The 24,695-nt window shown below is 42.6% G+C and overlaps 1 protein-coding gene across 1 annotated transcript in view; it reads left to right on the top strand.

Moving 5' to 3' along the window:
* cntn2 (contactin 2) overlaps window positions 1–24,695 on the top strand; it is a 238,666-nt gene that overhangs the window by 61,148 nt on the left and 152,823 nt on the right. Inside the window, exon 2 of the mRNA XM_072278769.1 lies at window positions 20,292–20,434. Within this exon, the coding sequence (XP_072134870.1) occupies window positions 20,380–20,434 (55 nt within the window). The 5' untranslated portion in view covers window positions 20,292–20,379. The remainder of the gene's footprint in view (window positions 1–20,291; window positions 20,435–24,695) is intronic.

Below are 24,695 nucleotides of genomic sequence, written 5' to 3'. Positions count from 1 at the left end.
AGAATTGGCAGCAAATGGCTCTGGATAAAAAAAACAGCAAAGCAGATGGGGAGCATATGGAGTTGTGCAATGTTTTCTTATACTGAGAAAGGAATGAGGACCTGTTTTGAATGTCTTGGTGTGTTTTATATCATTGTTTGACAGAGACCAGGTGTATAGAATGGAGTTGGCTCCAAGGCTTCCCTCTGAATAGAGTAAAGCCAATTTCTATACATTTCCTAATGAAAATGTGCTTTTAATTCAGCATGAGATAAACTGTTGCCCATTTAGAGACCATAGTTTGGAAGATTTATGGTGATACATATAGTAATTGGTCTCTCTTTAGAGAACTTAGCACATGGGCAGCGTAAAAAGAGCCTTACCACATTGAAGCAGACTGAAATGACCCATGAACTTGTTGTTAGAAAATTTGGAAAATTTACGAGAAGGTCCACTACTCAACAACAAAATCTCGCACACTAGTAAGTCCCAAAGTACACATAAACAAAGCATATGATATTAAAGAAATAGATCAGTGTATGATGTTCCAATGGGTCTCTGCAATGTGTGAGTGTATGTAAGACCTTAAGAGATAGGAGCAGGATTAGGCCATTGAGCCCATCGAGTCAGCTCCTCCATTTCATTCTGGCTGATCTATTTTCCTTCTCAAACCCTTCCTCCTGACTTCTCCCCGTTTCCTTTCACATCGTGGCCAATCAAGAACCTATCAACCTCCGCCTTAAATGCACACAATGACCTGGCCTCCACAGCTGCCTGTGGCATTGGATTTCACAGATATATATATGTGTGTGTGTGTGTGTGTGTGTGTGTGTGTGTGTGTATAGCTGGCTGTGCAGCTCTGTGGATACGTGTGTATAAATATATATATAAAAAGAATCATTGTGTGTGCCCTTGTGTGTGTCTGCCTGTGTGCATATAAGCACATGGATATGTGTGCCTTCCTCTGTGTGTGTGTGTGTGTGTGTGTGTGTGTGTGTGAGAGAGAGAGAGAGAGAAAACATATGCATGCATGTCCTAGCTGTGCATGTGTAAGTATAAAAGATTCTACACACAGACCAGTCTTGCTGGATCAATGGGTCTGCTGCAGAATAATCCTACAACTCAGCCACTGCTTACTCCTGAGATTTCTAAATTCAAATCAAGGCAAAATATTGTAGATGATGGAAATGTGCAAACACACACACACACACACACACACACACACACACACACACACACACAAAGATGCAGGCCCAAACAGAGACCCTCCATTGGTCAGGGTCGATCATGGATTTTGTGCCCCAGCTGTCTAACGTAATATGTAAGCCAGGACAGTACAATATGGAGAGTAAGCTGTTTACCATGTAGCAGGCTTCCCAACCCCCCAACTCCATGCAGTTGGTGAATCTAAAGGAACGGCAGAGACTGACACAGGATTTGTCAGTCTGCATGAACTCAGCATAGGACCGTCTTGGGCACTCCAGCTCCAGAATTTTCCTCAGGGTCTACTCCCGAAGCCTTCCCCATGAGTGGATATATCATCAAGGCAGCGGAGATTTGAGATCAGAGTTTTGCTTCTCTTAGATGAGCTGCCAGCCACGGCTGACAAGCCCCACCCGTCCAAAGCGACTGGTTTTAAGGCCCCTGTAACCCACCTTTGCCTCTTCTCCTGTCATTAGAAATGGTTCTGCCGGGCCCGATGTGAAGGCCAGGAGCTGGACTTGGTTGTGAGAGGCTGTCTGAGGTGCACACCAGTGGGAGCATTCAATAAGTAATGGGAGCTTATCCTTACTACCATCCCCAACCATGACAACCTTAACGAGCCAGGCACATATACACTCAGATTCAAATCCACACACACACACACACACACATTCTGACTACACATTCAACACATTCACACATGCTAGAGATTCACACACAAACTTAGTCGGAAGTCCAACATACGAACACAGATTTACACACTAGGTTACGATCAAGTACTCACAGAGAGAGTCACATGTACACACAATATACATTCACAAGTACAGTACCTGAACTCTGACTGAGACTGAGACTGAGAGGAGAGCCTGACCCAGTTACAGTTGAATTGAGTGTGGTTGATAAGGGTCGGTATTTGACAGGAGCAGATCAGCGATCACCCTTTTGCGCGGGAAGATACTCAAAGTCTCGGTCAGCACCTATATTTGGTCTTTGCTTCACTGGAACTCCCCTGGATAGAACCCTAGATTTGGCCATCATGATCAAGTTTTTTTCCAAGTTGACTTAGAGCAAATCTGCAGGCGACTTTTATCTTTGACTGTGGGAGTAGGCATCGACAGTAGAAACAGTGTTAACTTCAAGGCGTTGCAATTCACTAGGTGCAACTGTGCTTCGACTGTGAGCTGCTTCTAATGTTCTAATGACTAAACTGTGAAGATAGCCCCAGGTTATAGGAATAGAAACTACTATCCTTCTAGTGCTGCAGAATGCATATTCTATATCCCTTTATTAATAGTCTTTCGTGAGTAAAGTGATAAATGGAGTCTTTGTCATCTGCAGTTCTCTGATGGTGCAATTTATTTCCCAATTAAAAGGAGTCTGGCTCAGACACAATACTTAATACTTCACTTTAGTATTACCACCATAAACCCGGTCTCTCCAATTTGTTATACATGGAGATATTCCATTTGTATCCAGAGATATTGTCTTCTATTTTTCACATCTGCTAAAGGAGGAGGAGAAGATGATGGCATGACGCAACGCGCAGCCTCTCCGGTGAATGATATCTGTAATCTGTCAAGTAGGGGACTGTGCACAATTTTGATTTGATGGAGACAGACGTGAGAGTACAGAGGAACATCTGGAGAAACTTCTGAAATGCCCGCTTCGCTGCCGCTGCTACTGTGTGGTAACCGGAATCTCTGGAGCAGGAGGCCCTGAATCCTCGTCTTTGCTTGTTTCAGCGGCCCGGGCTAGGTCGAAGGCACCCGGCAGAGGATGGCGTTCGGGAGGCTGTATCAGAGGGACTGGTCGGAGGCTCGAAGATTTCGGATGGACAGACTCGGTGTTGGCTGTGGTCGGCTGCTTCCAAGGCATCGGCAGTTGTTGGTGCCTTGGAGGTTTATGGGGGAGTTTCTCCCTTGTGCCACCTGCTATCAGGGACTCGGGAGTCGATCGGGACTTGAGACTTTTTTTTACCATGCCCATGGTCTGTTCTTTATCAAATTATGGTATTGTTTTGCACTGCTGTAACTATATGTTATGATTATGTGGTGCTGACAGTGTTAGTCTTTGGTTTGTCCCTTTTTTTGTGATATCACTCTGGAGGAACATTGTATCATTTCTTAATGCATGTATGCATTTCTAAATGACAATAAAAGAGGACAGAGTGTTCTCATAATCTAATCTAACCTAATCTACTTTGGGGAGAATGGATTTTTATAAAAATCCCACAGTGTTGAAAATGCTTCCCAATAGAGCAAATAGGCAGGACTATACCCTAATGTTTGAATGAAGAATGAAGAGTTATCTACATGAAGACCCATGCCCTATCTCACTCCCTGAGCAGGGACTATCTCAGTGTGTGATGGAAACAGCACTAGAAAAGGGGAAAACAGCATTTTTCCACCCATCCTGACAGCTCTGTTAAACTGGGACACCACACAAGCAAACAAATGGAAATTCCCTACATTTCTGAAGCACTTCCCTTGATTTTAAAATCTTGCAACAAATAAATTACCTTGGACAAGATTTAATCGATGCAGTTTGTGGATTGGACTCTGTCGTTCACATTATGATGGGTTTCTGGTTTCTGGTCGCTCCTTTTTTTGTTGCTATTTTGGGTGATTTTGAATCGGGGCAGCGTGCAGATAACGAACACTGAGCTGAACAAAATATGCATGAATTCTTTCCATTTTGTATTTTATATTCTGTCTTTATCGCTCGTTTTTTTGTGTTGCCGTTTGCGCAATCCTTATTGCGTGTGGGGGGGGCGGGGGTTGATGTTTTTCTTTGAACAGGTTCCATGGTTTTCTTTGTTTCGTGGCCTGTCCGTGGGGAAGATGAATCTCAGGGTTGTATTCTGCATACATACTTTGATAATAAATGTACTTTGAATCTTTGAAATATAATTTCTATTGTAATGTACGAAATACAATAGAAACTTTATGCAGAAGCAAGTCCCACAAAGAGCATTGAGTTATATGGTCCTTAATCGGTAGAGACACAAGAAGTTCTGCAGATGCTGGAAATCTTGAACAACACAAACAAATGCTGGGGGAACTCAGCAAGTCAAGCAGCATCTATGGAGGGAAATCCATAGCTGACGTTTTGGGCTGAAACCCTTCATTAGAACCTGAATCCTGGTGAAAGGCCTCAGACCAAAGCATCGACTGTTTATTTCCCTTCAGAAATGCTGCCTGACTAGCTGGAATCCTCTGGCATTTTGTGTGTGTTGCTCATTGATTATAGGCAATAAAGAATTATTGATTATAAACAATAATTATTGATAATTTGGTGACAAATATTCGTTGAGATTAACTACATCTGTGGGCAGAGAAACAAAGCTTTTCAATCGAAGACTTTTTGTCAGAAATAGGTAGGAAAGTATTTTCTGCTTTTATTTCAGATTTCAAGTATGTTTTTTTTTATTTTCATATTAGCCAATTCATCAGGACTTGTTCAAGTGTCACTACATGATATCTTCTATTCACTTTGGAGGAGTGACATAATTTCACTTTTAAAAATCTCACCCAAAAGTTAATGTTTCCAGTTGTGTTGAATTCCTTCAGTAGTTTCCCTCACTGGATTATACCCGTAGATTAACTATTCAAATTGGATTTAAAACTCACAACTTTCTAACTTCCACAATAGTATTATCCACTAATCCAAGAGTAACGCTTTGTAGCTGGTTTTACAAGTCTCATAGTTGGAGGTATGTTCTTCAACTTGACAACACTGTTTTCTATGGAAACACTGCATGGTGCTCAGAGACACAGAGTACTGAAGATCGCGTGGCAGCAAGGCTCACGGGATTGTCATACTGGAATAAAAATAAATACTTCAGCAAAAAATTGCCTGATTTTGGTACTGGAGAACATAATGCACCCAATCTCAGCAAGCTTTGCAATTAACAACTTAAGATATTCTGAGACAATTTGCAGGTGCATTATCAGAGAAAAATGGAGGATAAGTACCCAAAGATTTGGTAAAAGAGTTATGGCGTCATAGAGTCCCAGAATCAGGCAACATTGATAAAGGTCCTTCAGCCCAATTCATCCACACAGATCAAGATATCGATCTAAGCTAGTCCCATTTTGCTCATGTTTGGCTCATATCCTTCTAAGCTTTTCTTATCCATGTAGGTTGGTCTTAAGAAAGAGAAAAGGTAAGCGGAGAAGCTGCGAGTTTGAAAGAGGGAGCTCTATTCCTCCCTAGTTCAACCTCTTGCATTCATCTCCTGTGGACCAGTGGAGCAATACAGCTCCCTGCTTCAACCTCCCCGGCAGGAGAGAAACTGCAATCAGAAAGGTGGTTCTCCCAGGATACGGCTATTCCATTGGACTTTGGGTGTGTTGACACTTGACAGGGGAGAGACCACAATCAAAAAGGCAATTCTCCCAGGTGAGGCTATTCCATTGCGCGTTAGATGTGCTGCCACCTGCCATGTCTCTAATTGTGGGATACCCAACTGCAAAACTTGTGGTAATGGGGAACTGCATTTGTGTTCACTTTAGGAGTGCAACACTATTGCAGCTCGAGGCATTGGAGTTTGGAGTTCTATTTCGGTGCCTTCTGTAAGGAGTTTGTACATTCTCCCCATGACTGTGTGATTTCCTTTGGGTACTCCGGTTTCCTCCCACAGTCCAAAGATGTACCAGTTAGAAGGTTAATTGGTCATTGCAAATTGTCCGGTTTTAGATTAAGGTTAAATAGTGGGTTGTTGGGTTGGTGTGTCTTGTTGGGTTGTTGGGTTGGTGTGTCTTGTTGGTTTGAAAGTGCCTACTTCATAGTATATCTCTAAATAAATAACTCTCCACTTCTCTTGTGAGAGGCACAATGGTGGGTGAATAGAAGTGGCAAATGGCCAACGTGGACTTTAGAGGACAAGAGACTTCTTGGATGGTTGCTGAGATAGAGGAACACAGAAATGAGGAATGGTGAAACAGTGGAAGGGATAGAAAGAAAGGAAAAGGTCAATTGGGTTCACTGGAACTCAAGCACAGGAGACATATGTGGAGAAGAGCTCCTTCCGATTTCGCTTTCACTCTGTGCAACAATTCTAATTCCTCTCTGATGTTGCTGAGGAGTCTAATGGTTGAATAGTTCATCCATTAGCAGATTGTAGTGACCCAGTCCTGAGTGCCAAATTCTGATTGAGTCAAACCACTTAGATAAATAAAAAAAATTCTATAGCAAACATTTTAATCTTTTACTCTAGTGAGTAGGATATGTTTACCCTTTGACCCAACTTGCTTCATGAAATCAGAAGAATAAAATTTAAAGACCAAAGGTCAGAATCATGCATGCTAAATTCTTCAAAGTACCGTCTCTCTAAGAAGTAAAGCTTTTTCTTAAATTGGTAGATTTGGGAGTCTGTTATTCTCAGAACCGATGCAAACACTTCAGAATATTAAATAAGGTAACTTAAAGTTAAAAGGCAAACTTTTAGTAAGAACAACTGAAAGTGAAGAACTCGTGGAGCATTTTATCTTCTGATAGATTTAAGAGTCCTATTCCTGTTCATTGTTCACCTGTTTATATGAATGAACATTTCATATACCAGGGGAATGAGTTTCAATCAAAACTCCTCCACATTACGTCCTTCTGCACAAGGATTTCTCTTGTATCTCTCTTGCTTTGAATGAAAGGGGCAGATTCCTGATCTATCCCTCATGTATAATAAATCTCACTTTGATTTTCCCTTGAGTCTTCCTTCCCAGCTTATTTATTGCAGTTAGGCAGAGGCTTAGTAACTATTACAATTTCACAAATTGCATAAACAGCTTACCAAGCAACAATATCAACTACTTTTTAATTGTAACTTAATAGGATTTCTGCATTGAATTAGACAGTGAAGTGAGGTGAACTCATTAAGAGTTCTGCAGCAGCACAAGGCATACTATGAAAGCCTCCATAGTATCCAGGACGCCTTCAAGAAGCAATGCCTCAAAAAGGCAGCATCCATCATTAAGGATCTCCATCACCCAGGTCATGCCTTGTCCTCATTGCTACCATCAGGAAAGAGGTACAGAAGCCTGAAGGTACACACTCAACAATTCAGGAACAGCTTCTTCCCCTCTGCCATCTGAATTCTGAACGGACATTGAAACCTCGAACACTATCTCACTACTTTTTTTTATTTCTGTTTTTGCACTACCTATTTAATTTAACTATTATATATATACTCACTGTAATTCACATTTTTTTCTATCCTAATTTATTGCATTGTACCGCTGCTGTAAAGACAACAAATTTCAGACATATGCCGGTGATATTAAACCCGATTCTGACCTTGATGAAGGCTAATGTACTATTACACTGGCCTTCATTAAGACAGCAGGTTTGTGTGATGGGGTTAAGAGAGGGGTTTGTTTTACTGCTGTTATCTTCTTTTGTTATTGTTGTTGCAGCTTTGGAAGGCACATTTGAAGCCACCCCCTTCTTAAGCTGGCCCAGCAACTGTCCGTGACTCCCAGGACAAATGATCTGCCTCTTGGGAGGTACTTCATTGACCGGTACTTGTGTGTCCATGTAAGTGCACGTGGGAGCTGCCATCCACGTCCTTGCAGCCTCTGTCTCTGTAATGGTATTCATAATCTATGTTGAGGAACACACAGAAAATGCTGGAGGAATAAACAAATGGTTCAACTTAACATCAGCAAACGTATACAGTATACAACCTGACATTCTTACTCATTGCAGACATCCACGAAACAGAAAAAAAATCCCAAAGAACATATGACAGAAAATGTTAGAACCCTCAAACCCGCCATTCCCCTCCCACACACAAGCAGCAGCAAAATCATCAACCCCCCCCCCCCCTCCCAGCCACCACGCAAGCAATAGCAAAACCCCCGGAAACCATGAACCAGAGCCCATCAAAAACTACCATCCACCCCAACACCTTGACACCTCAGACAGTCTCTCTCAAGGAGAGAGAGAGATATCACTCCTGCAACAATGAGAGGGGAGACCAGCAGCTCGCTGTCCTGATGCTACAATCTTCTGCGTCATTTCTCCGAGCACCCCCCCCACCCCACCCTGCCAAGCTGAGGACCAACAGACTCTCACTCACCATCGAGAGAGAGAGGGAAAGTTGCTTGAGTGCAGGGGCCACCCGACAGCAGCATCTTCAGTCTCAATGGTTCAATCTCTCAGACGATGTTTCGGACAGGGGCTCTTCATCAGTACCTAATGTATGTTTTACAACGTTGCTATTAGTTTTCAGGTTAATATTTATGGTGGTGGCTTGGAAGCACTGCTGCCTAGCAGTATCATAATGTATGTTGCTTCTCTATGCTGCCTTTAAAGGCTGTTGTCCTTAGACTGGTGTTCAGTAATTTGTCTAATGCTGTGCTAAATTGAGCATGGTCCTCTCAGACATCATGCCTTTTAGCTCCTGGTTGGAACTGTCACAGAAAATGCATGTCTAGGCAAAGTAGTAGTACTAGCTAAGAAAATAATAGAGGCCAATTAAATCCAGATCTGTCTTCCAAATGTGCTGCTTTGAAGTCCTCCTTGGAAGTCAGCGCTGCTCATGGGCTTCCCACCACAATCAAATTTGCAAAGGAGCTGAGTCTTGGAGTTTATTTGCCAAGAAATTATAGTGCTCGACTCATGGCTCCTAAAATTTGCAAAGAGGCACATTAAAGGTTTTACTCAGCAGTTTAGTTTTGTTCAAGCAAACAAGACAATACTGAAGGAGTATTGGTAACAAATAGACAGAACATACCAGTGTAGAAGAAGCAGTCAGACAAACATCAAAGACAACAGAGTAAGAGTGATGGAGACAACTCTGCTTACTACAGATGTAACTATGGTGATTGTGACAGTGTGTCCTCTAGCCAGAAAGGTGAGACGTCTGTGGTGAGAATTTCCCAGAAAGGTCTTCCTAAAACATAACGTCCCATGGTCTTTACAAACTTCAAAATATCAACTGCTTGATCCTACAAGCAAGGAATCCAAGATATACAATTTATCCCTAACTGATAAGCCAAATCTATACAAAAATATGCATAAAAATTGCTGGTGAATGCAGCAGGCCAGGCAGCATCTCTAGGAAGAGGTACAGTCGACGTTTCGGCCCGAGACCCTTCGTCAGGACCCTGTCAGGACGAAGGGTCTCGGCCCGAAACATCGACTGTACCTCTTCCTATAGATGCTACCTGGCCTGCTGCATTCACCAGCAATTTTTATGTGTTTTGCTTGAAATTCCAGCATCTGCAGATTTCTCTGTGTTTGCATCTATACAAAAATAGCAAGTTTTCTGTCCTGGCTTCAGAACAGTGTGGTTTCAGGGACCATGCTGTTCTGCTTGCGCACAAGAAAAATAATTGAATTGAATTGACTTTATTTCTAACATCCTTCACACACATGAGGAGTAAAAATCTTATGCTACGTCACCGTCTGAACGTGCAATGTGCAAATTACTGTAATTTGTAATAAATAGTATTTACAGTAAGATATACAACAGAACTGTCAATATAGCTTAGAAATACAATTGTGTCAGCATAAATTAATCAGTCTGATGGCCTGGTGGAAGAAGCTGTCCCGGAGCCTGTTGGTCCTGGCTTTAATGCTTATGGTACCGTTTCCAGACGGTAGCAGCTGGAACAGTTTGTGGTTAGGGTGACTTGGGGTCCCAATGACCCTTCGGGCACTTTTTACGCACCTGTCACTGTAAATGTCCTGAATAGTGGGAAGTTCACATCTACAGATGCGCTGGGCTGTCCGCACCACTCTCTGCAGAGTCCTGCAATGAGGGAAGTACAGTTCCCATACCAGGCAGTGATGCAGCCAGTCAGAATGCTCTCAATTGTGCCCCTGTAGAAAGTTCTTAGGATCTGGGGACTCATACCGAACTTCTTCAACTGTTTGAGGAGAAAGAGGTGCAGTTGTGCTTTTTTTCACCACACAGCCAGTCTGTACAGACTCAATGAGGTCCTCAGTAATGTGTATACTGAGGAACTTAAAGCTTTTCACCCTCTCAACCCCAGATCCTTTGATGTCAATAGGGGTGAGCCTGTCTCCGTTTCCCCTGTACGCTCTTCTGCACGCCGCTGTTGTAATCCATGGTTATTTGAATTACTGTCACCTTCCAGTCAGTTTGAATCAGTCTGGTCATTCTCCTCTGACCTCTCTCATTAACAAGATGTTTGCCCACATGACTGCCACTCAATGGGGATTTTTTGTTTGTTTGTTTTTCACACCATTCTCTGTAAACTCTAGGGTCTGTTGTCTGTAAAAACCCCAGAAGATCAGCAGTTTCTGAGATATTCAAACCACCCTGTCTGGCCACTGTCAAGGTTATTCCGTAGTCCAAGTCACTTGAGTCACATTTCTTCCACCACTCTTATGTTTGGTCTGAACAATACTGAACCTCTTGACCATATCTGCATGCTTTTATGCATTGAGGTGCTGTCACTTGATTGGTTGATTAGATATTCTCATTTGCATTAATGATCTGGTGTACAGGCGTACCTGATAAAGTGGCCTCTGAGTGTATGTAGTATGACACAATCACCAGTGGATTATTCTGGTCAAGGTGTCCATACCACAGAATGACATAGGGGAAAAGATGGAATTTAATGGTTAAGGATTTGGTCCATGAAATTCCCACATCTGAAGGAAGAGAGAAGGATTTTGTCCATCACGATTCTTCACAACTAGAGGGATTTGGGTGTAATTTACTCCCTGGGGTTCTAATAAAAAGACGATTTACAATTGACTTTTGGAAGATGCCTACATGGGCTCAGAGGAATGATTGTCATTGTACTGAATCTCTGATGTTGCAAAGAAATCCCTGATGTTTCATACTTATTTTATCTGTGAACTTTGTCCACTTATTTCTGGTGATAGGATGGAGGAAAGTTAGGTTAGATTAGATTATGAGGACACTCAGTCCTCATTTATTGTCATTTAGAAACGCATGCATGCATTAAGAAATAATACAATGTTCCTCCAGAGTGATATCACAAAAAAAAACAAGACAAACCAAATACTAACACTGACAAAACCACATAATTATAACATATAGTTACAGCAGTGCAAAACAATACCATAATTTGATAAAGAGCAGACCATGGGAACAGTTAAAAAAAGTCTCAAAGTTCCGATCGACTCCCGATAGTCCACAATAGCAGGCGGCAGAAGAGAGAAACTCTCTCTGCCATAAACCTCCAGGCACCGAACAACTGTCGATACATTGGAAGCACCGGACCACAGCCAACTCTGAGTCTGTCCGAAAACTTCGAGCCTCCGACTAGCCATCCGACACCGAGCACCGTGTACCATCTCTGCCGAGCGCTTTGACCCCGCCCCGACCGCCGAGCAACAAGCAAAGCTGAGGATTCGGGACCTTCCCCTCCGGAGATTCTGGATCACACAGTAGCAGCGGCAGCGAAAAAGGCATTTCAGAAGTTTCTCCAGATGTTCCTCCGTTCTCTCACATCTGTCTCCATCAAATCAGGATTGCGGAAGGCACCCTACTTGACAGATAACAGATATCATTCACCGGAGTGGCCACGCGCGCTGCATCACGTCACCATTTTCTCCTCCTCCTTGAAGGAAATTTCTAACAAGGACCAAGGCATAAAAAAGTTGTCATTATGCTGGTTTGCCTGATATGACCAAAACTTTCCAGGGTATATAATAATGGACTGATCCAGTGTGGATAGCTCAGCCTCTCTCCTCAAAGATGCTGGCTAGTTTTTCATCATACTGAATGGACCTTGCAGAACCCGAAGCATTTACTTCACATCAACCGCCCTACGCCTTACTCCATCCAAGTGCCATTAATGTACAAACCTGAGAGGAACTATCAACCACTCCCTGTGAGTTAGTCAAAGTCAAAGTTAATTTATTATCAAAGTATATATACGTCAGTATATACTACATTGAGGTTCATTTTCACGCAGGCATTTACAGGAAAATAAAGAAATAAAATAGAACTTATGAAAAACTATATGTAAACAAAGACTGACAAATAACAAATGTGCAAAAGAAGGCAAATTGTGCAAATAGATAGATAGGGAGAGAGAGAGAGAGAGAGAAATAATACTGAGAACATAAGTTGTAGAGTCCTTGAAGTTGAGTTTAGACCATAAGGCCATAACACATAGGAGCAAAATTAGGCCATTCAGCTCCACCATTTCATCATGGCTGAACCCAGATCCCATTCAACCCCATACACCTACTCTCTCACCACATCCCTTGAATCTATCAACTTCCACTTTAAATATACCCACAGACGTAGCCTCCACTGCAGTCTGTGGCAGAGCATTCCACAGGTTTGGCTAAAAAAATTCCTCCTTACTTCTGTTCTAAAAGGTCGCCCCTCAATTTGAGGCTGTGCCCTCTAGTTCTGGATACCCCTACCAGAGGAAACATCCTCTCCACATCCACCCTGTCTAGTCCTTTTAAAATTTAGTAGGTTTCAATGAGATCTCCCCGCAATCTTCTAAATACCAGTGAGCGCAGGCCCAAAACTGCTAGACGCTTCTGATTTGTAGGTTGTGGAATCATTTCTGAGTTGAGGTGAATGAATTTATCCATGCGAGTTCAGTAACCTGATGTTTGTAGGATAATAACTGTTCCTGAACCTGGTAACGTGGGACTTAAGGCTCCTCTACCTCCTTTGCGATGGTAGCAGTGAGAAGAGAGCATGGTCTGAATGCTGGGCATCCTTGATACTGATGCTACTTTCTTGTGGCTGTGCTCCTTGTAAATGTGTTCAATGGTGGGGAGGGTTTTATATATTCTGGAGCTCAAGATGAGGAACATTAAAAAATGTTATTGTGTATCAGAGACTGCAAAAGATCTCCAGCATCTGCAGATTTTCTCTTGACTGTAAAATATCTACACAATATGAGGCTTTTCCTAATTCCTTATTTGAATAATTGAAGTAAATGCTGATGGTTGCAGGAGTAGTGAGAAGTAATACGTCTCATTTATGATTCCTGACCATTACATGGTTTTGAAAAGCAGGAGGAAGTGGTTTAAGATGGAAAAAGTGGTTTAAGACAGCCAAGTGCCTCCGGAGAATGGGTCAAAGTGAATGAGTAATGCAAAGACTTTGGTCAGACAAAGAGAAATATAATATTTACCAGCCATGTATAGGCAGTATTGATCTCTCTATATCCATTACAGAAAAAAGGCGCTACTAACTAATACTTTTAAATCACAAGGGGCTGCTGAGCTCTTAAGGAATTGGAAAGGGATTGTGTTTGAAGAACATTAATGACGTCTGATGGCTACCTCTCATTGTTAAGTATATTATTAATAGTTAATTATTGTGTTGGACGAGTCAGTCTTGTGAATAGCTTAATGCTGCCTTAATGGGTCAGAACTTGATAATGTAGTTATGCTACTGCGTCTTGGTGTCCTGGTGTTGCAGGGATGATTCCATTTACCATAGAACTTAGCTGCTTCCTGTACTGCTCTGCCAAAGAGCGAATGTTCACCGCCCCAGATGGTTGCCCAGGTTACCGACAATTAGTGAGAATGAAGATTTCTGTGTCAGGTACCAAGCAACGCCGTTGATCAAAAGCATGCGGAACTGTGCTAACTTCAGAAGTGCCAATATTTGCTGGACCTCAGTCTAGAACAGCCTGTGGGAGAATACAAAGAACGTGGTTGTAAACTTAATATGAGAGATAATCAAGATGCACTGTTGATTTTGGGAAGCAACTCTTTTACAAAAGATAGACAAAACCAAAAATGTTTTGAGATTTTTCTTGGACAAGAGTATTAAGGATTATGGAAGCAAAGCAGTTAAGTGGAAATAAATAAATAAATACAATCTAAAGTATGATTGATGTAGGAAAAGGTTTGAGAGGTTGTAACACATTTACCGTTTCAAAGAACATTTAATATCAAAGTATATATACTTCATTCAACCTTGAGATTCGTCTCCTTACAGGCAGCCGTGAACAAAGAAACCCAATAGAACCTATTAAAAACAAAAGAAGACCGTCAAACAGAGAGCGAGAGAGAGAAAGAGAGAGAGAGAAAATTGTGTAAACAATAAAAGCAAGCAAACAGCATTCCGAACTGAAGTTCAAGATGCCAGGCATCACTGCAGCCAATCCAGAAGTCCACTAGTTGCAGGACACAGACTCCGGCCAGTACAGAGACAAGCAAATCCCAAGGAGCAGTGAGCCGAACTGGATCATCCCTCGCTCCTGAACCCAACACCCTGACCCTTTCAATCTGACCCAGTGCTTAAATCGTCCTAATCTTGGGTCGTTCCTTCCCTTTCTGCTACTTCAATACAGCCTCGGGCTCAAACTCCACCAGTTAGATTCAGCCAGAACCCAACTTTTCCATTTCAGTTCGGCTCTTAAATCGATCAAATCTTGGACTTTGAATGCATTAAGATAACAAAGCATTGTAAGACCATATTCAGATGGAAACTGACATCAGAGTATAGAAGGGAAATTAGAAAAATTGAGCAATTGTGTGTCAAAGAGATAACTTTTAAGTAGTTTTAAAGGAGGACAAAGGCTTAAGGAGACAAAGGGAATTTTGGGTCTAAGATGCTGCAAAAGTGGGAGATTTATAGGAATTCCTCCCTCTCTGCCACATCTGCTCTCAGGATGAGGCTTTTCATTCCAGAACGAGGGAGATGTCCTCCTTTTTTAAAGAAAGGGGCTTCCCTTCCTCCACCATCAACTCTGCTCTCAAATGCATCTCCCCCATTTCAGGCACATCAGCTCTCACTCCATCCTCCCACCACCCCACTAGGAATAGGGTTCCCCTTGTCCTCACCTACCACCCCACCAGCCTCCGGGTCCAACATATAATTCTGCGTAACTTCCGCCATCTCCAACGGGCTCCCACCACTAAGCACATCTTTCCCTCCCCCCCCCCCAGCTTTCCGCAAGGATCGCTCCCTACGCGACTCCCTTGTCCACTCGTTCCCCCCATCCCTCCCCACCGATCTCCCTCCTGGCACTTATCCTTGTAAGTGGAATAAGTGCTACACATGCCCTTACACTTCCTCCCTTACCATCATTCAGGCCCCAGACAGTCCTTCCAGGTGAGGCAACACTTCACCTGTGAGTTGGCTGGGGTGATATACTGCGTCCGGTGCTCCCGATGTGGCCTTCTATTTATTGGTGAGACCAGACGCAGACTGGGAGATCGTTTCGCTGAACAACTATGCTTGGTCCGCCAGAGAAAGCAGGATCTTCCAGTGAGAACACAATTTAATTCCATGTCCCATTCCCATTATGATATGTCTATCCATGGCCTCCTCTACTGTAAAGATGAAGCCACACTCAGGTTGGAGGAAAATCACCTTATATTCTGTCTGGGTAGCCTCCAACCTGATGGCATGAACATTGACTTCTCAAACTTCCGCTAATGTCCCACCTCCCCCTCGTACCCCATCCGATATTTATTTATTTACACACATTCTTTTTCTCTCTCTCCTTTTTCTCCCTCTGTCCCTCTCACTATACCCCTTGCCCATCCTCTGGGCTTCCCCCCCTCCCCCTTTTTTTTCTCCCTAGGCCTCCTGTCCCATGATCCTCTCATATCCCCTTTGTTAATCACCTGTCCAGCTCTTGGCTCCATCCCTCCCCCTCCTGTCTTCTCCTATCATTTCGGATCTCCCCCTCCCCCTCCCACTTTCAAATCTCTTACTAGCTCTTCCTTCAGTTAGTCCTGACGAAGGGTCTCGGCCTGAAACGTCGACTGTACCTCTTCCTAGAGAAGCTGCCTGGCCTGCTGTGTCCATCAGCAACTTTTATGTGTGTTGCTTGAAATTCCAGCATCTGCAGATTTCCTCGTGTCTGAGATTTACAGGAAGCTACAAACTGGATGAAGACAGTTCTGAGAGCATTGCTGCAAGTTCACATTCATTTGGAAATCAGCAATGCCATGACTGATTCTACCCACATCTTTTATCCTTTCATAGAATATGAGTATTGCTAATAAACTCAAAATGCTGGAGGAACTCAGCAGGTCAGGCATAATCTACAGGGAGGAATAAACAGTCGATGTTTCAGGCCAAGACCCTTCATCAGGACTGGAAAGAAAGGGGGATAAAGGCAAGGAAGGTAGGGGTGGGGCAGGAGTACAAGCTGGAAGGTGATAGGTGAAAGACCAATTAAAGGGAAAGGTAGGTGGTTGGGGGAAGGGAGGATGAGGTGAAAAGCTGTGTGGTGAAAGACAGAAAAGGGTTGAAGAGGATGGAATCTGATGGGACAGGAGAGTGGACTATGGAAGGATCAGAACCAGATTTAATATCAACAGCATATGTCATAAAATTTGTTGTCTTTGCAGCAGAGGTACAATGCAATACATAATAATAGAAAAAAAACTGTGAATTACAGTAGGTATATAGCATATATCTAAAAATAGTTAAATTTTCAAAAAGGTAGAGGTAGTGTTTGTTCAAGGGACGGAGGAGTGGTATCAAAGGGCAGGTGAGAAGAAAAGGGGTAATATATTGCACATTCTTGGCTGCCTTTAAACGAAGTGCTGCTGGGTCATTTAAGGGACAATATCATGTCAACCATACCAGAGTGGGTCTGAATTCACATTTAGGTCAGACCATATAAAATCAATAGATCCCTTCCCTAAAAGGACACTTATAAACTACATAACAAAGTGCTACCTTAGTTGACACCATTGGCGAGCTCTTGTTGTTTGAGTTATGTGTTTTTTAATTAGTTGAATTGAACATTCCCATATTTCATTGAGCAAAGACTTCACAAACGTTGGCTCAGAGGCTCTTAACATCAATGCTGTGCAACCATACCACATGCAGGTCCAGAAAGACCTGAGAATTGTGCAGGCAGTTTATATTTTTAACATTGTGGTTGTTGGAGTCTCCTCTGTGATCCAAACAAAATTGGAATTGAAATAAACAGCAAGGGAATTTGCGGTTTGGGAGAGGTGGTGGCCAACAGTTCTTGCCATTTACTTCACAGGCTGTGATCAGTTAGCACTGTAGAAACTATTATTTTTTTGGAACAGCAATGTCATTGCTTGCAGGTATTGGTCATATTTATACAGATGAGTGCAGACGTAGGAGAAAAGAGTGCATTTGGCAAGATTCCATGAGTCTTAAAGATGACAGAGATCATTCCAAAGTAATACTTCCTTATCAATCTTTTTGTTGCATTTAACAGTGTAATATTATCAAAAAAATTGCAAATGCTTTAATGTTGCACGTGCATTTTCATAGTATAGACCGAGAGAAGCTGTTTCTGCTTTTAACAAGTCCATTAGCAAGCTCTTTAATTTCTTGCTTTTAAAATGATGCTTCCTATAGTGGGAGAGTCTGGAAGCTGAGAGCACAGACTCAGAACGGAAGGATGGCCCTTTGAAACACAGAGGTGAGGAGGAATTTCTCCCCCCAGAGGGTGGTGAACCTGTGGAAGTTATTGCTGAGGCCAAGTCATTGGGCATATTTAAAGTGGAGGTTGATAGGTTGTTGATTAGTAAGTGCATCAATGATTAAGGGGAGAATGTGGCTGAGAAGAGTAGTAAATGGCGGAGCATTCAATGGGCCAAATGGCCTAATTCTGCTCCTACATCTTATGGTCTAATTCTTCTTCAGAATATAAGTACATACTTACTGAACTGTATCCAATTTCTGTTCTGGTCCATTTCTTCCACTTCTTCAGGTATTATTCAAATCATTCAAAGCCCAAGCACACTTGCTCGTGAACTATTGCAAAGGATACATGGTAAACACATCAGCTTTGCACCTTAATCCACAAGCCATATACTCATCTTCTGCCTCTCCAGTACACCAACCATCAGCTTCCTATTAAAGGAAAATACTCAATTAAAGGAAATTGCTGCACAGCTACCCCAGTTAGATTGTCTGGCACCAACTCTTCTGATTCAGCAGACCATCGGCAGTTGGAAAGGGTCAACAGAAATAGACAATAGCTAATGATTATTTGAATTGATTTTGGATAACTTACCTGCTGGCTTGATGAGAGTTAACCAGATTCCCCTAGTCATTTTGCATTGATGTTGACTTAGACCTGGCGGGGAAATTTCCTTGGTTTTGTCTACGAAATCGCACAAGAAATTATTATAAGAAGGATGTGGAAGCTTGGAGGGGGAGCAAAGGAGACTTACCAGGTTCCTGCCTGGACTAGTGTGCGAAACTTATGAAGATAGGCTGTGCAAGCCAAAGCTTTTCTCCTTGGAGCGGAAGAGGATGAGAGATGACTGGGGTTGTATACACTGGAATTTAGAAGGGTGAGAGGGGATCTGATTGAAACATATAAGATTATTAAGGGATTGGACATGCTAGAGGCAGGAAATGTTCCCGATGTTGGAGGAGTCCAGAACCAGAGGCCACAGTTTAAGAATAAGGGGTAGACAATTTAGAACAAAGTTGAGGAAAAACTTTTTCACACAGAGGGTTAAAGATCTGTGGAATGCTCTGCCTCAGAAGGCAGTGGAGGCCAATTTTCTGGATTCTTTCAAAAAAGAGTTACATAGAGCTCTTAAAGATAGCGGAGTGAAGGGATATGGGGAGAAGGCAGGAAAAGGGTACTGATTGTGGATGATCAGCCATGATCACAGTGAATGGTGGTGCTGGCTCGAAGGGCTGAATGGCCTACTCCTGCACCTATTGTCTATTGTCTATTGTCTATGATAAGAGGCATAGATAGTCAAGGATTTTTTTTCCCAGGGTTCAAATGGCTAATACAAGAGGGCACAATTTTAAAGTGATTGGAGGAAAGTATAGAGGGTATGTCAGAGGTAAGTCAAAGAGTGGTGGGTGCATAGAACGTGCTGTCAGGAGGGGTGGTAGAGGCAGATACATCAGGGGCATTGAAGAGACTCGCATGGATGAAAGAAAAATGGAGGGCTGTGTAGGAGAGAAGATTAGATTAATCCTAGAGCAGGTATACTTCTGCAGTTATATAGCTCAAAAATTTGCGCAAAATGAAAGGGGCCAATATTAAGTTTCAATGGAGTCAATAAGCAGAGCTTGCCGTTTTAAAGCTTCTAGTAGCAATAGTAGTAATGCTACTGGCCTTATAATTAAGAAAACAGAACATACAATACAGAGACACCAGTTCAAATCCCTTTACTGCAGATAACGAATTTACATTGAATTATATAAATGAAAATAAATGTAGAGTTTAAAGTTAGCAATAGTTGGATCTACCCTTAATAAATGTATCTGGTTCTTTACTGTCCCTTAAAAAAGGAAATACATGAACACTTAAAGAGATAAAAGGTTAGTTTTATTTTTCATGTGTACTTGTACATCAAAACATGCAGTGGAATGCGTCGTTTGAGTCGAATTAATTCAGTGAGGGTTGTGCTAGGCAGCTCGCAAGTGTCGCCACACTTCCATGGTCTGCCGACAACTCATCAACTTAAATGTATATCCTTGAGACTGGAGCACCCTAAGAAAGTCCACGCAATCACAGGGAGAACGCTCCAACTGCTTACAGACAGTGGCGGAAATCAAACCCCAATGTTACAGATGACAGTATAAAGTGTAGAGCTAATTGCTACGCTATTACGCTGCAGGACACACTTACAAACTCTCACAAAGTCCATTATCCATAGATACCTTCATTCCTAAAAATGGCAGAACCAGCTTCCATGCTTTTTGCACTTTGAAGAATTGTTCCTTCTTTTCGGTCCTTAGCGTTTTTGATGCCATTCATTACAATACTGTGGAGGTCTGGTTACATGTTGAGTGAATTTTGTGTCTTTACCAACTTATGGGCAATATTGACATATGGACTTCTTTAAAAACAGGACCCGTTAGTAGCCCAAAGGGGACCTGTTTGTCACTTTTACTCGATTGCAAATCCAGAGTCACAGAAATATAATTGACTCTTAAATAGAAAAACGATTAAGATACATTTGCCATGCCAGCAATGTCCACATAGTGAGTACAAGTAAAACAAACTGTCTATTGCTGTCAATGGAATTAAATATCAAATGCTTCTTAGGACAGACATCTGATCAAATCCAGCTAGAGACAAATGTCTCTGCCCAGCTCCACACTCCAATGATGCAGTGCTGTGTGTTTGCTTAAAGAACGAAGAGTTAATTCTTCACAGACTGACTAATCTCATCTCAAGTGTGAGCTGATGGTATTTGCTTTGCAGGTGAGCACCGACGATCAGCGGGGAATTAGTGGTGCCAGAAACCCTCTCACAGTTCGCTGGCAGCAGCACAGCCTGTGCTGTCTTCAGGATGAGGTTGTCAATCGGTCCCGCCTTGGTGCTTTCAGTCACAAGCTGGCTAACAGGTAAGCTCTGCTATGCGTAACATATACTTGGTTAGTGAGAGGAGCCTCTGACAAGTGGAAGCTTGAACATGTGTATCTGGAACCCCGGAATATTCCAACTCTCAGGTCCATTCCCTGACCGAGAGGATCAGGACCCTGACATACTTGTTGACCTCACAGGGTCGGGCCTTGCCACTATTTAGCCACTAGAACATCCACTCTTCACTGTCATTCATGGAACCCCCATGCCTACTGACAAACTCAAAGTTCAAAGTAACTTTTTTAATCAAAGTACATATATGTCACCAGGCTGAGATTCATTCTCTTGTGGCTATTCACAGTAAATACAAGAAACTCAACAGAATCAGTGAAAGGTCACACCCAACAGGATGCACAACCAATGTGCAAAAAACAACAAACTATGCAAATACAAAATGAAAAGAAAAGAATTAATAATAAATAAATAAGCAATAAATATTGAGAACATGAGATGAAAAGTCCTGTAAAGTGAGTCCATAGGTTGTGGGAATAGTTCAGTGATGGGGCAAGTGAAGTTATCCCCTCTGGTTAAAGAGCCTGATGGTTGAACCATAGAACCATAGAACCAGTGTGACAAGTGTGAGGTATTGCACGTTGGAAGGACAAACCAACATAGAATATACAGGGTTAATGGTAAGGCACTGAGGAGTGCAGTGGAACAGAGGGATCTGGGAATACAGATACAAAATTCCCTAAAAGTGTCGTCACAGGTAGATAGGGTCGTAAAGAGAGCTTTTGGTACATTGGCCTTTATTAATCGAAGTATTGAGTATAAGAGCTGGAATGTTATGATGAGGTTGTATAAGGCATTGGTGAGGCCGAATCTGGAGTATTGTGTTCAGTTTTGGTCACCAAATTACAGGAAGGATATAAATAAGGTTGAAAGAGTGCAGAGAAGGTTTACAAGGATGTTGCCGGGACTTGAGAAACTCAGTTACAGAGAAAGGTTGAATAGGTTAGGACTTTATTCCCTGGAGCGTAGAAGAATGAGGGGAGATTTGATAGAGGTATATAAAATTATGATGGGTATAGATAGAGTGAATGCAAGCAGGCTTTTTCCACTGAGGCAAGGGGAGAAAAAAACCAGAGGACATGGGTTAAAGGTGAGGTGAGGTAAAGGTAAAAGTTTAAAGGGAACATTAGGGGGGGCTTCTTCACACAGAGAGTGGTGGGAGTATGGAATGAGCTGCCAGACGAGGTGGTAAATGTGGGTTCTTTTGTAACATTTAAGAATAAATTGGACAGATACATGGATGGGAGGTGTGTGGAGGGATATGGTCCGTGTGCAGGTCAGTGGGACTAGGCAGAAAATGGTTCGGCACAGCCAAGAAGGGCCAAAGGGCCTGTTTCTGTGCTGTAGTTTCTATGGTTCTATGCAAAGAAAGTAGAGGCACTGCCATGCTTTTTTTCAGAATAGCCCTTATGTGCTGGACCCAGGAGAGATCCTCTGAAATGCTAACACTGAGGAATTTAAATTTGCTGACCCTCCACCTCTGATCCCCCGATGAGAATTGGCTCATGAGCTTCTGGTTTTCTCTTCCTGAAATCAATAATCAGCTCCTTGACCTTACTGACAATGAGTGAGAGGTCATTGCTGTGATACCGCTCAGCCAGATTTTCAATCTCGCTCCTATATGCTGATTCGTCATCACCATTGATTTGGCCAATGATGGTGTGTTGAAAACAAACTTAAACGTGGCTTTAGAGCTGTGCTCAGCCACACAGTCATAAGTGGAAAGTGAGCAGAGCAGTGAGGTTAAGCACCCAGTCTTGTGATGTCCCTGCGCTGATGGAGATCATGGAAAAGATGTTACTGCCAATCCGAATTGACTGGTGTCTGTGAGTGAGGAAATTGAGGATCCAATTGCACAAGGAGGTATTGAGCCAGATCTTGAAGCTTATCGATTAGTTTGAGGGGATGATAGTATTGAATGCCAAGCTGTAATCAATGAAGAGCATCATGATGTATGCATCTTTGCAGTCCAGATGTTCCAGGGTTGAATGAAGAGCCAATGAAATGGCACCTGCTGTTGACCATTTGTGAAAGTAGACAAATTGGAGCAGATCCAATTTTCTTCTCAGGCAGGAATTGATATGTTTCATCACCAACCTCTCAAAGCACCATCACAGTGGATGTAAATACTACTGGATGAAAGTCATTGAGGAACGTTACCATAAAATTGAAACCTGCTTGAAGCAGGTGGGTATCTCAGACTGCTGAAGCAAGAGGTTAAAAGTATCGGTGAATACTCCAACCAGATAATCAGCATGGGTCTTTGTTACTTGGCCAGGTACCTCATCTGGGCCGGATGCTTTCCATGGATTCACCCTCCTGAAAGATGCTCCCATTTTGACCTCAGAGACTGAAATCAGAGGGTTGTCAGGGCTTGTGGAAGTTCGTGGAGGCTCCTCTATGTTTTGATGATCAAAGTGAGCATAAAAGTCATTGAGCTCATCTGGGAGTGAAGCCTTTTTGTCACCTATGTCGATTGGCTTCACTTTTTAGGAGGTGATAGCTTTCAAGCTCTGCCACTGCTGTTGAACATCCTCTGTGATTCAAGTTTGGTGCAGATCTGCCAGTGTACCGTACTGCTGCTATTCCATCTCCTGTTACACCTTGGTCAGCCGGAACAAGCTGGCCCCAAAGGGCCTGTTTCTCTACTGTATGACTCTATGACTCTATGCTAATGTGACAACATACCTTTATGCATAAACAGAAATGAGATAGCAGCCAGGTAATATGAGCAGAACCATAGAAACCATAGAACCATAGAAACTACAGCACAGAAACAGGCCCTTTGGCCCTTCTTGGCTGTGCCAAACCATTTTCTGCCTAGTCCCACTGACCTGCACACGGACCATATCCCTCCATACACCTCCCATCCGTGTATCTGTCCAATTTATTCTTAAATGCTACAAAAGAACCCACATTTACCACCTCGTCTGACAGCTCATTCCATACTCCCACCACTCTCTGTGTGAAGAAGCCCCCTCTAAAGTTCCCTTTAAACTTTTCCCCCCTCACCCTTAACCCATGTCCTCTGGTTTTTTTCTCCCCTTGCCTCAGTGGAAAAAGCCTGCTTGCATTCACTCTATCTATACCCATCATAATTTTATATATCTCTATCAAATCTCCCCTCATTCTTCTACGCTCCAGGGAATAAAGTCCTAACCTATTCAACCTTTCCCTGTAACTGAGTTTCTCAAGTTCCAGCAACATCCTTGTAAACCTTCTCTGCACTCTTTCAACCTTATTTATATCCTTCCTGTAATTTGGTGACCAAAACTGAAAACAATACTCCAGATTCGGCCTCACCAATGCCTTATACAACCTCATCATAACATTCCAGCTCTTATACTCAATACTACGATTAATAAAGGCCAATGTACCAAAAGCTCTCTTTACGACCCTATCTACCTGTGACGACACTTTTAGGGAATTTTGTATCTGTATTCCCAGATCCCTCTGTTCCACTGCACTCCTCAGTGCCTTACCATTAACCCTGTATGTTCTACGTTGGCTTGTCCTTCCAACGTGCAATACCTCACACTTGTCAGTATTAAACTCCATCTGCCATTTTTCAGCCCATTTTTCCAGCTGGTCCAAGTCCCTCTGCAGGCTCTGAAAACCTTCCTCACTGTCTACTACACCTCCAATCTTTGTATCATCAGCAAACTTGCTGATCCAATTTACCACATTATCATCCAGATCATTGATATAGATGACAAATAACAATGGACCCAGCACTGATCCCTGTGGCACACCACTAGTCACAGGCCTCCACTCAGAGAAGCAATTTTCTACCACCACTCTCTGGCTTCTTCCATCGAGCCAATGTCAAATCCAATTTACCACCTCTCCATGTATACCTAGCGACTGAATTTTCCTAACTAACCTCCCATGCGGGACCTTGTCAAAGGCCTTACTGAAGTCCATGTAGACAATATCCACTGCCTTCCCTTCATCCACTTTCCTGGTAACCTCCTCAAAAAACTCCAACAGATTGGTCAAACATGACCTACCACGCACAAAGCCATGTTGACTCTCCCTAATAAGCCCCTGTCTATCCAAATGCTTGTAGATTCTGTCTCTTAGTACTCCCTCCAATAACTTACCTACTACTGACATTAAGCTCACCGGCCTATAATTTCCCGGATTACTTTTCAATCCTTTTTTAAACAACGGAACAACATGAGCCACTCTCCAATCCTCCGGCACTTCACCTGTAGACAGCGACATTTT

Source organism: Mobula birostris, chromosome 14 (genome assembly GCF_030028105.1).
Source record: "Mobula birostris isolate sMobBir1 chromosome 14, sMobBir1.hap1, whole genome shotgun sequence".
NCBI classification, from domain to species: domain Eukaryota; kingdom Metazoa; phylum Chordata; class Chondrichthyes; order Myliobatiformes; family Myliobatidae; genus Mobula; species Mobula birostris.
Note: the sequence above shows the minus strand (reverse complement) of the source record. Positions and strands in the feature narration are given on the sequence as shown.